General features: G+C 37.7%; 1 protein-coding gene across 2 annotated transcripts in view; it reads right to left on the bottom strand.

The window, feature by feature from the left end:
• The window catches only part of RanBPM (Ran-binding protein M), a 250,198-nt gene that overhangs the window by 22,350 nt on the left and 214,051 nt on the right, over positions 1 to 13,797 (bottom strand). For both annotated transcript variants that reach the window (XM_067140189.2, XM_067140190.2), the window contains 2 exons: positions 5,738 to 6,247; positions 1,974 to 2,125 (listed from right to left, as the gene is read on the bottom strand). In XM_067140189.2, the coding sequence (XP_066996290.1) occupies positions 1,974 to 2,125; positions 5,738 to 6,247 (662 nt within the window). The remainder of the gene's footprint in view (positions 1 to 1,973; positions 2,126 to 5,737; positions 6,248 to 13,797) is intronic.

The raw sequence follows: 13,797 nt of genomic DNA, 5'->3' as shown, positions 1-13,797 counted from the left end.
GCAGGGATGAAATGGCCTCATAGAGCAACAAGATTACCATGGAATGTTAGTGACTGGACGAAAGCAGCAATTGCACCTATCTATTAGCAAGGGAACAGGAAGGATTGCAACAACTATCAAGGTATTTCATTGATCAGTACACCAGGCAAGGCACTCACTGGCATTTTGGAAAGGAGGGTGCAATCAATGGTGGAGAGTAAGTTGGATGAAATCCAGTGTGGTTTCAGACCACGGAGGAGCTGTCAAGATCAGATTTTCAGTTTGTGCCAGGTAAATGAAAAATGCCACATGAGAAATAGGCAGGTATGTTTGAGTTTCATAGATCTAGAGAAGGCATATGACAGGATACCGAGGGAAAAGATATTAGTCGTACTGGGGGATTATGAGATTAAGTATAGATTATTAAAAGCAATCAAAGGCATTTATGCTGACAATTGGGATGCAGTAAGAATCAACAGTAGAATGAGTTCTTGATTCAAGGTACAATGCTGTAATCTTTCACCTTTGTTGTTCATACTTTATAGGGATCATCTACTGAAAGGTAAAAAGTAGCAGGGAGGGATTCAGTTACATGGGAATGTAGTAAACAGTTTGGCCTATGCCAACAACTTCGTCTTCATAGCAGATTGTGCTGAAAGCCTGCAATATAACATCTTGGAAACTGAAAACGAAATGAAATGAAAATTAGCCTTTCCAAGATAAAAGTAATACCAGTAGGGAAGAAACCTAAGAGAACTGAATGTCAGGTTGGGAATAAAAAGCTGCAACAGGTAGATCACTTCAAGTATTCAGGATGAGTATTTTTCGAGGATGGTAGTACAGAAAGGGAGATTGGATCAAGGTGGAGCAATGATAATGCAGTGAGCTCACAGTTGCAGTTCTGTAAGTAAGAAGTCAACTCCCAGATGAATCTATCTTTACAATGGTCTGTTTCCAGACCAACTTTGCTGCATGGGAGAGGAAGCTGGGTGAACTCACAATATAGTATTTATAACGTGTAACAAGCTTTGACAGCTTCATTTTAGATAAAAACCCGTATTGACTATAAAATCAGATTTAGAGCAGCGACTTGCCATGTAAGTATGCGTCGATAGAGTACATATAGAAAAAAAGACATGGGTCCAAAACGTTGAATGCAATCATCACCGGTGGAGAACAGAATAGGACTGGTGGTGATCATTGTTGAAAAGTAGACGTTGTGAGGCAAAGGAGGGTGGGAAAGAGGAGAGAAAAAGAGGATAGAAGAAAAGGAGTGGCCCTGACGATGGTTTTCTGTGGTTTCCTATTTTCACATCAGGCAAATGCTGGAGCTGTACCTTAAGGCCATGGCTGTTTCCTTTCCGCTCCTAACCCTTTCTTATCTTATTGCTGCCATAAGACCTACTTGTGTCAGTGCAATGTAAAACAGATTGTAAAAGGAAAAGAAAAGAGAAATTGAGTAGGAAGTGGAAGGAATCAGCTGTGGCCTATGAATAGGAACTGTCCTGACATTTGCCCAGAAGTAAAAATTGGTAACCACCAGAAAGCCATTGTCAGGACAGCCAACGATGGGGCTCGAACTCACTAGTCTCCTGAATGCAGAGCTTGTTCCCATAACTATAGCACATCAATATGTGCGACCACTCTGCTCGGTCTTTTCACGATTATCATTAGGTACCTATAAATGTTATTCAGGGATGCTAAAATATAATGACCCCGGCAGCCCTGAGGATGGTTTTGTGTGGTTTCCCATTTTTACTCCAGGCAATTGCTGGGGCTGTACCTTAATTAAGGCCATGGCTGTTTCCTTCCCACTCCTAGCCCTTTCCTGTCCCATCATTGTCATAAGACCTATCTGTGTCGGTGCGACGTAAAGCAACTTGTAAAAAAAATTAAGAGAACATAATTTCATTTCCTCACTTAAGAATCACTAAAAAAATCTATCTTGAGCAGTAGATAATGACACTTCATACTTTGGTCTTTTGTCTTTTTACCTGAAGCATCTTTTGGTTATATTCATTTTTGCCGTGTTCTTGCTGAAGACGTTGGCTCATACTGTATAATTCTCGTCCAAATTCTAACATGCGCTCTACAGCGGGTTTACTGCCCCCACATAATTGTCGTCGATACACTGGAGGGTCAATATCTGGAAAAAAAAAAAAAAAAATGCAAGAAGACCTCTTATCTGGGAATTTTTATACATAAAAGAAAAATAACACTACCTAAGTATAGATTACTATTAAAAACAGTATATTCATCAATGACTTATTAATATTCTTTTAACACAATTCATACAACTTTAAAATATTGTGTTAAAAAAAAGAAGAGAAGACATCTAATCGTAAAACTGGGCCGAATCCATACAAATGCTGACCTCAGCTAAATGCAAAAAGACCAAAAAGAAGAAGATAGGGAGGGGGGACGAGGAGCAGAAAGTAATTAGCATTTGTCAATTCATTCTTAAATAACACTATTTGCTTATGGTTAACAATGGGATGTCAAATGGACTGTATCACAATTGACCTATCTAAGGCATTTGATGGCATGGGAGACTACTGGCAAAGATGAGTGCAATTGGACTAGACAATAGAGTGACCGAATGGGTGGCTATATTTCTAGAAAATAGAGAATTAGAGTAGGTGAAGCATCATTTGATCCTGTAATCATTACAGGCCAGTCAGTTTGGCATGTTGTTTATTAGCTCTGGGAAAGCATTTTTTGTAATTATATTAAACAGGTTTGCAAAATTACTAACTGGTTTGATAGAAGGCAGTTCAGGTTTAGGAAGGGTTGTTCTAGTGAGGCTCAACTCAAAGTGTTTCAGAAAATTATAGTACATAATTTAGATGCAGGAGGTGAAATAGACCGTATCGCTACTGACCTATCCAAGCTCTTGATAGGGTAGATTGTAGGAGATTACTGATGAAAATGTGGGCTATTGGACTAGACAAAAGAGTGGCTGAATGGGTAGCTAAATTTCTAGAAAATAGAATTCAGAGAGATTCGGTGAAGTGTTATTTGATTCGGTAATGATTAGGAGGAGAGTCCTACAGGGCAGTATTTTTTACCTTTATGTTTACTTATATATATATATGATATTAGTAAAGAACTGGAATCGCAGGTAAGGATATTTGCAGATGATGTTATGCTGTATAGAGGAGTAGTAAATGAGTTGCAGAATAGTAAGTGACTGCAGGGGGACTTAGACAATGTTGTGAGATGGATAGCGGACAATGGTATGATGGTACAAGGGATGAAAAGTCAGGTTGTAAGTTTCAAAAATCCTCTCAGTTTTAATTACTGTGTTTATGGGACAATAGTACCAGATGGGGATCACTGTAAGTACCTGGGTGTTAATCTAAGGAATAATCTTCACTGGGGTAATCATACTGATGATGTTGTTAATAAAGGTTACAGATATCTTCACATGATTACGAGGGTATTTACGGGTTGTAGCAAGGATCTAAAAGAGAGGTTGTAAAAGTCTCTGGTAAGACCCCCATTAGAATATGGTTCCAGTGTATGGGACTCACACCAAAACTACTTGATATGAGAACTGTAAAAGGTCCAAAGGAACGCAGCACCATTTGTTCTGGGTGATTTCCCACAAAGGAGTAGTGTTATGAAAATGTTGCATACTTTGGGCTGAGAAGAATTTCGAGTAAGGAGACAAGAAGCTTGACTAAGTGGTATGTTATTACATGTTATAAATGTCATTGTTATGATCCGTATTGAAAAATACTAATGTATAAGTGAGTACACTTAATCTATTGATTATTATCTCATTAACCTTTTATTTGCAGTACATGTTTCATCCAATATTCGGACATCATAAGTCACTACACTAATGACTAAGATTAAAACTGATATTAAAATAATTAAAATATTGAATAAGGTTTGTTTCTTTTCAAGGAATATTTTTGTGACATATAAAGTCAATACAGAACTAAAAACATGAGATTCATAAATTGTATAGAATATCTCAGCAATTGCATTGGTTTCAAAATATCCTGATATCTCCAATATACCATCTAGTGCACTGTTAATAATTTATTGCTAAGGCAGGTCCAGGGAGAGTTGCAGTATGGAACTGCCTTAATGAAGTATATGTGTACAATTATTCAGTGCTCATGTGAATCAATGTACCAAATTAATGGGACTATAACAAATATATTTATTGGGAGTCGTCATAATTTCAGTCTCTATGTAGATTATGAGGAAACATGAGCAGATGTTCATGGTACCAGTTGTCTGGGAGGATGAAACAACAAGGCCTTTTGATTTTGGAAGAGAAAAGTGCAGAAGCCATTGGTTCCGAGCCTAAGTGATCTCGGCAGAGCTTGAAACTAGGAATTATTTCTTTCTTTCAATGAACTATCACCCAGTTGGATTTAACATAGTGTTGCCTGAAGAATGTATTCCTGGGACCCTTCTTTCCACTCGCAGACACATGTTCTCCACTGATTCAACCACAGATGTTAAGCATCACTTGAAAACTGTCCGCCTCCGTAGCGTAACGGTTAGTGTAAGTAGCTGCCGTCCTCGGAGGCCCGGGTTCGATTCCCGGTACTGCCAGAAATTTAAGAATGGCAGGAGGGCTGGTATGTGGTTGAAATGGTACACGCAGCTCACCTCCAATGGGGGTGTGCCTGAAAAGGGCTGCACCACCTCGGGATGAGGACACGAGTTTTTTTTTTTTACTTGAAAACTTGTCATTGATCACAAGACACCATTTCTCAAGAGGTACACTCAGAAAATAGGAAACACTTTTGCAAAATCATTAATACATGTTGATTAATAAATGAAACATAAGGACAAAAGTTTATATAACTCGCTGAGAAGAGAGTTTCGATTTCCCATCAATATTGTGTGAGATACGGAAGCTCAATGCAGATAGAGCATGCAACGTATGTAGAACGTCACTCCACACTAGCAGAAGACTGCTGCATGATGTGCCATATACGTCACCACTCAGCACTGCCAGATTAATGTCAATAATATAAAATATTTGTTAAATTTGAGAATGGTTTTTAACTAGGCTACAGGAATCATTCTAAGCATGCAGAAAATTACCCCCCTTAAACTACGTAATTTTAACATTTTATATTGCACAATAACTTAATAATTAGAATTTTGAACTAATTTTTTTGTGATTATTATTATTATTATTATTATTATTATTATTATTATTATTATTATTATTATTATTATTATTATTATTATTATTATTATTATTATTGTGTATCAGACATTTTACACCAGAGAAAATATACTGCACTGAAAAATTGAAATATGACCATAAATACAAACTGAAAACCTTTCTCATCCTGACATTCAATAAAAGGTTTTCCATGTGCTGACAAAGAAATCTTGAAAGACCCAACATCGAGTAATATGATTTTATCACTAACCCTAGTAACTCAGAAATAATCTAGTAATGACTAACAGGAGATTAAATAATGTATGCGCTCTGCACTATTCAACTGGCAAATGTTTTCTAAGAAAGAAGTAAAGTAGTCTGATTGAAACCAGGGATAGTAAACGTGTTAGTTCAAGGACGGGATATTAAGACAAGTCACAATTTTCATAATGAACTTAAACCTTTAGCCACACAGGGTTGAGAACATTTTTAATATTTCTGCATTAACCTGAAATTGCAAGCAACCTGAATTATATACAGTAGGTAATGAGTGACAGTAAGAATTATGACAAGCATGAATAATACGGAAACACATGCATTAAGGAACTTAAGACTCACCCATATCCTCCACATCGTCTACTTCTGCTTTATCCTGGTGACTGTTTCCATTTTGGTAACCATTTGTCGTGGGCGATGAAATTTTATGACCATTCCTTTCATCATTTACCTCCATTTCAATATCGGCATCATCATTGGTATTAATTATTGTTGACTCGCTGCTACCATTCAGAGCAATGTTACTAAAATTATTTTCTTCTACATCCAAATTTCCACGATTCCTATTATTATTGTATGTCTTTGTTGATTGGATGACGGACGTTTGAATTGGGCTTGTGGGTCGAGGAGGTGTACTGGCAGTGGAGGGATGAGTAGGGGAAAATATGCCTTGGCCTCGAGGACAACGAGGAGGACATACTTCAGAGTCTGTACCATTCACCATTTCAACAAACTGACGGCACTTTAACATGAAGAGAAGATTTTGGTCACGTTCTAAAAGTCCTGGATAAAGTTTACTTGTAGTTTCTATCGCTTCACCCATCCGACCAGCCAACACTAGTTTCAAAATTCCTTGAAGAAACAATAAAAACAAAAGCCAATCAGAAATAATACATATAAATCTTTATCCAAAAGCATAAATTACTAGCACATACATCGCACATGGGAAATATCCAGGTGGCAATAGTCACTTACAGTAGTGTAATAATAAAGTTAAAACATAATAACCCAACTACAACAACAGGAGTACAACAAGCAATTCCATGGAAAGAAAATATTACGAGAAATACTAGTAGTTTAACATTCTAAATCCAGTATTACACGTAATAAACTTCATATTGGAGCCCGTATTGTCAAAGTATCAACTTGTGAAAATTTGGATTATATAATTCCACCTTTACAATACTGCAAGTGTCTTTATTAAAAAGACTACATTAAATTACATTCATGATACATGTTTCGTCCTCTTATGGGACATCTTCAGTCACAAATACAAAACATTAAAAATAAGGCGAGGACATGTTGAATTGAGTAGATAAAAAGTCTTAGTATCATGTGATGCGACATGGTGGCGTCTTGTCAATCATCAATATTAAAATGGTGCGGCGTGAACATGATGTGAAACATGAAGTCCAATAAAATCATAAGTTAAAAATGTTGTTCAAAACATCGAATTGTCAATTATAAAACACAGTAAGTGGCTGTGCGAATAAAATTATGTGCCTATTGTACAAAAACAGTGTTGAGGTGATGCCACATTACAACAGCTTTCTTGATTAGGAGGTGGAGTTATACTGATGATACAAGTTGAAACTGATAGTGTGTTGACAATAGGGGTCTAAAAGGAAAAAGATATATGAATGAACTAAAGAAATAAAATTCAATTGAAATGTAAACTAAGTGCCCATCCAGTCACTCACCTCCTTGCCCGTCCTACATCGACCACTCCACCTCAAGTGCTAAAGTTAACTGAGGGACGTCCTTGAAGGTCGTTGAGGACTGACCGTGAGGGGAGGTTGAGGGGAGTTTGATGTAAGGGGAGAGGCGTGAGGTAAAGCATTACTCACACGCCTTCGTGAAAAGAATTTCTTGATTAACTCCTCGACAAGTATATTAATGTCCTCCGATATCTCATTAAGATTATAAATCGGGTTGCATTTTTTATCAATATTTATAAAAATGTTTTCTAAAATATTCAATAGATTACCTTTCTTACATAAATGGAGAATTTGAAGGTCTTGTTGTATGCCCGTGAAAACATTTTTATAAATATTGATAAAAAATGCAACCCGATTTATAATCTTAATGAGATATCGGAGGACATTAATATACTTGTCGAGGAGTTAATCAAGAAATTCTTTTCACGAAGGCGTGTGAGTAATGCTTTACCTCACGCCTCTCCCCTTACATCAAACTCCCCTCAACCTCCCCTCACGGTCAGTCCTCAACGACCTTCAAGGACGTCCCTCAGTTAACTTTAGCACTTGAGGTGGAGTGGTCGATGTAGGACGGGCAAGGAGGTGAGTGACTGGATGGGCACTTAGTTTACATTTCAATTGAATTTTATTTCTTTAGTTCATTCATATATCTTTTTCCTTTTAGGCCCCTATTGTCAACACACTATCAGTTTCAACTTGTATCATCAGTATAACTCCACCTCCTAATCAAGAAAGCTGTTGTAATGTGGCATCACCTCAACACTGTTTTTGTACAATAGGCACATAATTTTATTCGCACAGCCACTTACTGTGTTTTATAATTGACAATTCGATGTTTTGAACAACATTTTTAACTTATGATTTTATTGGACTTCATGTTTCACATCATGTTCACGCCGCACCATTTTAATATTGATGATTGACAAGACGCCACCATGCCGCGTCACATGATACTAAGACACTTTATCTACTCAATTCAACGTGTCCTCGCCTTATTTTTAATGTTTTGTATTTGTGACTGAAGATGTCCCATAAGAGGACGAAACATGTATCATGAATGTAATTTAATGTAGTCTTTTTAATAAAGACATTTGCAGTATTGTAAAGGTGAAATTTTAATCCAAATTTTCACAAGTTTCTAAATCCAGCATCATCATATACAAATTCACACACAACTTAAGTATTTCCAGTGCTTAATTGTACATATTACTCCCTTGTAGCAAAATTACACTTCTATGTTCAAACCTTAACATATCAATCACTAGACAGATATTTGATCTAACCCAAAGTAAGATTTTAAAAAGGCAACCTACAATTACCCAGCTGCATTCACCTTAGCCAACGGTTAGTAATAAGGGTCTGGCCAAATCCAACTTTGTCAATCCTACGACTCCTATGGCTGTATCAATGAATAGATTAATACAGAATATCCATCAGGAGTTTGCAACATCAATTTAAGATAATTTTATGACCGACTAACATGTAAATAGACCGACTAACATGTAAATAAATATACAGCAAGAACTTAAATAAACATCAGCTCCTAAAAGTCTTAAGTTTAAAATACCTAGCTCAATGCTCAATAAAAACTGACAGGGCTTGTACAGTTTTATTAAATACACAATTGAAGGACATGCACAACTGAATTAGCTTCCAAAAATGATTGCAAGTTACAATGAAAATTGATTTTTTTAAAGTCAGGTAACTGAAACTCATGATGATTATATCCTTAAGGGGCCTAGCAACAGGGTTATCAATTCCAATCTAAACTTGCTTATTAAGAACTACTTGGCTAGTATATTCCAATCACATGCTGGCAATTTCAAAAGCACTATGGCACATATAGCCCATCAGGAGCCTCGGTTTGCCAAGATGACCGGTGTCCACCTAGATGGTCTGCAGATATCGGGAGTGCCATGTGGTCACTGCTTGGCTTTTGTGACTAGGATGTATTGGTTAATATTCTGCTAAATTCCTGTTTGCGTACTAATGACCTGGCTGTATGAAGCTATGCAACCAGCAAAAGAGGTGTCCGATATTTAGAGGTGAATGAGCCATTTGAGAGAATGTTATCTGTAAGATGTGATGTTTTACTAAACTATGTAAAGAAAGAAAGAAAGAAAGAAAGAAAGAAAGAAAGAACTCTTGTAGAGAAAAATAACATTATTGCATTTGGCATTTAAAAGCATATACACTTTATGCTTCAACTTTTAATTTGATGTTTATATTGCACATAAATATAAAAGCAAGCACACTTGGATTTTTAACATTACTGTAGATATTGTGATTATAAGCCACGTACCTACAGTTTTTCATGAAATCCGAATCACAAGGATGTGCCTCATTTTACTAAAATTGCACTGACCAAGATACAAATCATGGCCGCCTTGGTGGGAAGCTAATAAAGGATATAAGCGAGGAAGAACAGAACAGTGTGAATAATTCTGAAGAAGGTACTCACGAAAGTTAATGACGAATGACTTCTTAAATACAACTACAAACAAAATAACACAGACTTTCTACTGGAAAGTTCTATTTCTAGTTGAAAACAACTTTCCATGGACAAACTTCTGAATTTTCTTCAGCTGATATACTGAAGAATGAAGAGAATGGCGATTCTGTAGTCCTTGGTAATACAATGAACTTATGCAAAAAATACAGAGATTGACAGTAACATCAGCAGCTGTCAAATCAATGAGAGCTAGATTACACTACCGGCCAAAAGTTTTCGATCACCTATCCACAAAACTAGATACTTTATTTCAATGTACAAACACATCGTAAAAACTAAATAGACCAACAAAATATATATACTCTCTCTCTCTCTCTCTCTCTCTCTCTCTCTCTCTCTCTCTATCTATCTATCTATCTATCTATCTATCTATCTATCTATCTCTATCTATCAATAAGTAGAATACAATATGGTTTATATTTTAGCCTCTTCAAAGTAACCACCTTTTGCCCTCCGAACAGCTGCACAAACTCTTGGTATTCTGGAAATAAGATTTTGTAGTGTTTGTGTAGTTATTGCAGTCCAACGGCTCTGTAAATTATTCCATAGCTCTTCAACATTAGTTGACCTCAGTTTTCGGACCTCCCTGTCAAGTTCATCCCATAACAGTTCAATGGGATTTAAGTCTGGTGTGACTTGGCCAAATCATATTTTTCAGTTCCCCACATTTCTCTTTTCTGTTGACATACCCTCTACACAATTTAGAAGAATGTTCGGGGTCATTGTCCTACTGCAGAACAAACCCATGACGAATAAGCCTCTTGCCAGATGGAACTGCATTGTTGATCAGTATCCTGTGATATCCTTCCTTCTTTAATGTTCCATTAATTCGCACCAGATCACCGACTTTATCACCCGCAAAACATCCCCGCACCACAACCGACCCTCCACCATGCTTCACCGTAGGTGTCACACACCGACTCTTCATACGTTCTCCATTAAGTCGACGAACAAACATTCGACGACGGCTCCCTAATACTTCATACTTCGATTCATCCGTGAATAACACCTTGGACCATTGCTGCACGCTCCAGTTTTTATGTTGCTGTGCCCATTGCATTCTTTTCACCTTATTTTGTGTCTGTAATAAAGGCTTTTTGGTCGCTATGCACCCCTTTAAACCTCGTTCACGAAGACGGCGTTGCACTGTTGAGACAGAGATTGGAGCAGCTCTCATATTATCGACTTCCTTACGAATTTCATGTGCCGTATGAGTCCTCTGACGTTTACTCTGTACGCATATGAACTGATCTTTCCTGTATGCTGTTACACGGGGTCTTCCAGATCGCAAAACACTTGCATTGGCACCGGTTTGCTTGAACCGCTGCAATGTATACACCACTGTAGATTGGGCTACGCCAACTTTTGTTGCTACTGTCCTACTAGAATACCCTTCGTGATGCAGAGCTACAATTACAGCACATTTTTCAGTTCCAATCTCCTGCTTCCGTCCCATTTGGAGGTAATATGGTATGTACCTAATCAGATACACAAATACACGGCTAGCAGCACACAGTGTACTGAAAACTAATGAGAACTGCTTGCTACACAGACAGCTGAAGGAATGAGGCCTATTCGAGTGGACACGTCTTCGGTAAAGACACGTCAGTGTTGTTGTGGTTACTCATCAGCGACCCTCCATGCGGAGAACCGGTCAAATAGACAACAGAGTCGTTCTGTCTTTACATGTTTATGCTTGTTTTATTATCAGAACAGGGCTATGATAGATTATTTAAAACTACATCTCTGTTTTAACCACAAATCCATAGTTGTGATAGGGGATCGAAAACTTTTAACCGGTAGTGTAAATATTTCCTGTTTCTCAAATCCAACTATTGAGTACTGAGCAAGGGAAGGAATCTAACTTTATCTTGGTCTAAAGGCCGCCTCTTGTAATATAAGAAATTCCTCGACCATGTGATTCAAATGCTTTGGCATAAATCTCGAATATTTCATAGATATGACACAATAAAGATACTGATCTACAGTTAAAGGCTTCTGCTGGTGCAGCACATGATTTCTTCCATGTTTCTGGAAATGGAAGAATTTCAGCCAATTGCTGGATACATTATATTGCTTCCTTGAATTCCCCTGGTGCCTGGTTATATTTGCAATGCAGAAAGGAACTAAATTTTACAGGACAGCTGAAGAATAAGGTTTAGGTCAGAAATATTGATAATTATGATGCTTGGTGTTAAAATTTATCCAATGAGCAGGATTTTAAAAATGGCAATGAGGAGGAAAATAATTATGAATTTAAAATAATCAGTAGATCTAATTCACAATGCCTTATTTTGCTACAAAATGATTAAAAATAAAGTAAAATGTAATAAAACTGAATAGGCACTGACTTACAAGTAAAATCATGTGTTTCATTCAAATAGATATTATGGCGATAATGGGATAGGGAAGGGCTAGGAGTGGGAAGGAAGCAACTGTGGCCTTAATACTTTTTTTTTTTTTTGCTAGGGGCTTTACGTCGCACCGACACAGATAGGTCTTATGGCGACGATGGGATGGGAAAGGCCTAGGAGTTGGAAGGAAGCGGCCGTGGCCTTAATGAAGGTACAGCCCCAGCATTTGCCTAGTGTGAAAATGGGAAACCACGGAAAACCATCTTCAGGGCTGCCGATAGTGGGATTCGAACCTACTATCTCCCAGATGCAAGCTCACAGCCGCGCGCCTCTACGCGTACGGCCAACTCGCCCGGTTGGCCTTAATACAGGTACAGCCCCAGAATTTGCCTGGTGTGAAAATTGGAAACAATGGAAAACTATCTTCAGGGATGGGGTTCAAACCCACTATCACCATCACCCGAATGAAACCTCACAGCTATGTGATCTTAACCAAATGGCTAACTAGCTCGGTAACTTCACTTTTAAGCACGATAAAACAAGCCATTATCGCTCATAACATAGATGACAAGGTCTACTGACTGCTCATCATGTCGCAGAATGAGGGAGATGGAACTTGGAAGTTTTAGACTACGACGCAGATCGGCCAGGTCCGTGCACTCCGTGAGGATGTGTACTACAGTCAGATGACGCCGTAAGTACACACCGGAGGAGCTTCTCCTTTCAGTAAGTAGGGCTGCATTGCTACACCATGGCCAATCCAAAGAAGACATAATACCACTGCTTCTCTCTGCGTCACCCAAAGGGAAGTCTTTCATAAATTCGTAGTTCCTTTAATCGTTCTCAGATTATTTGAAAAAGGAGTCAGCTCTCAATGGAACATTACCAAATGTCTCAGCTGAGAAGAATAACACGGGCTGGAACCTTGTAAGGCAATGGGGGCAATGTGACTGCTGACTGCCTCCTTGGTAGCCCTATCAGCTAACTTGTTTCCCACTACACCCATGTGGCTGTCTGTCTCCGTAGTGTAACGGTTAGCACTATTAGCTGCCGTCCTCGGAGGCCAGGGTTGGATTCCCGGTACTGCCGGAAATTTAAGAATGGACAGAGGGTTAGTGTGTGGCAATGCTTAAGCGTGGAAACAAGCTTCAGCCTATGTAATGTACCTTTTTCTTTTGCTTTTGGAATGACAAAGAGGATGTAGCCAGTGATAAATATCATTATTGATTGATCCATATTGAAGATACTATATGTAGGACGCTAAAAAGTTTATGAAGTCACCTATTCAATACATTAGAATTTTTAAACATTTAAGAATTTATCTTTATTTCCATACGAGACATGTTTTGTCCTTCATTAAAGGCATCATCAGTCATAGTACTACCTCAAGACATAAATCAGTTACCGGTAGCTGATTTGTAATTAAATTGTAAATACTAAGATATAATATTGACATATTACAGTAGGGATAGTCAATGAGAAAAATGATGTTATTTGATGATATAGATACCAATATATCAGCCGTTGGCTGTAAATTACCAGTTGTGAAGGATAACAGCGTCAAATGTTAGGGTATGTCCTACAAAGGATAACTTAACATATTAACAATGGGGCAGTCTAAGGTAAAGAGACTTGCACTAATAGGTAAAACCACAGGGTATTTGACAGTGTCCAGCAGCAGTGGTCAGTGTGAAGTATTGACATTTCATTATCAGAAATGTTGGTAAATGTTACTAAAATTTCAATGAGAAACAATGTTCATTAATATATATGGAGTTAAAAGGGGGTTATATTAACTTATTTACAGATACAATAGTC

Source organism: Anabrus simplex, chromosome 2 (assembly GCF_040414725.1).
Source record: "Anabrus simplex isolate iqAnaSimp1 chromosome 2, ASM4041472v1, whole genome shotgun sequence".
Taxonomy (NCBI): Eukaryota; Metazoa; Arthropoda; class Insecta; order Orthoptera; family Tettigoniidae; genus Anabrus; species Anabrus simplex.
This window is presented reverse-complemented; position numbering and strand designations above follow the sequence as displayed.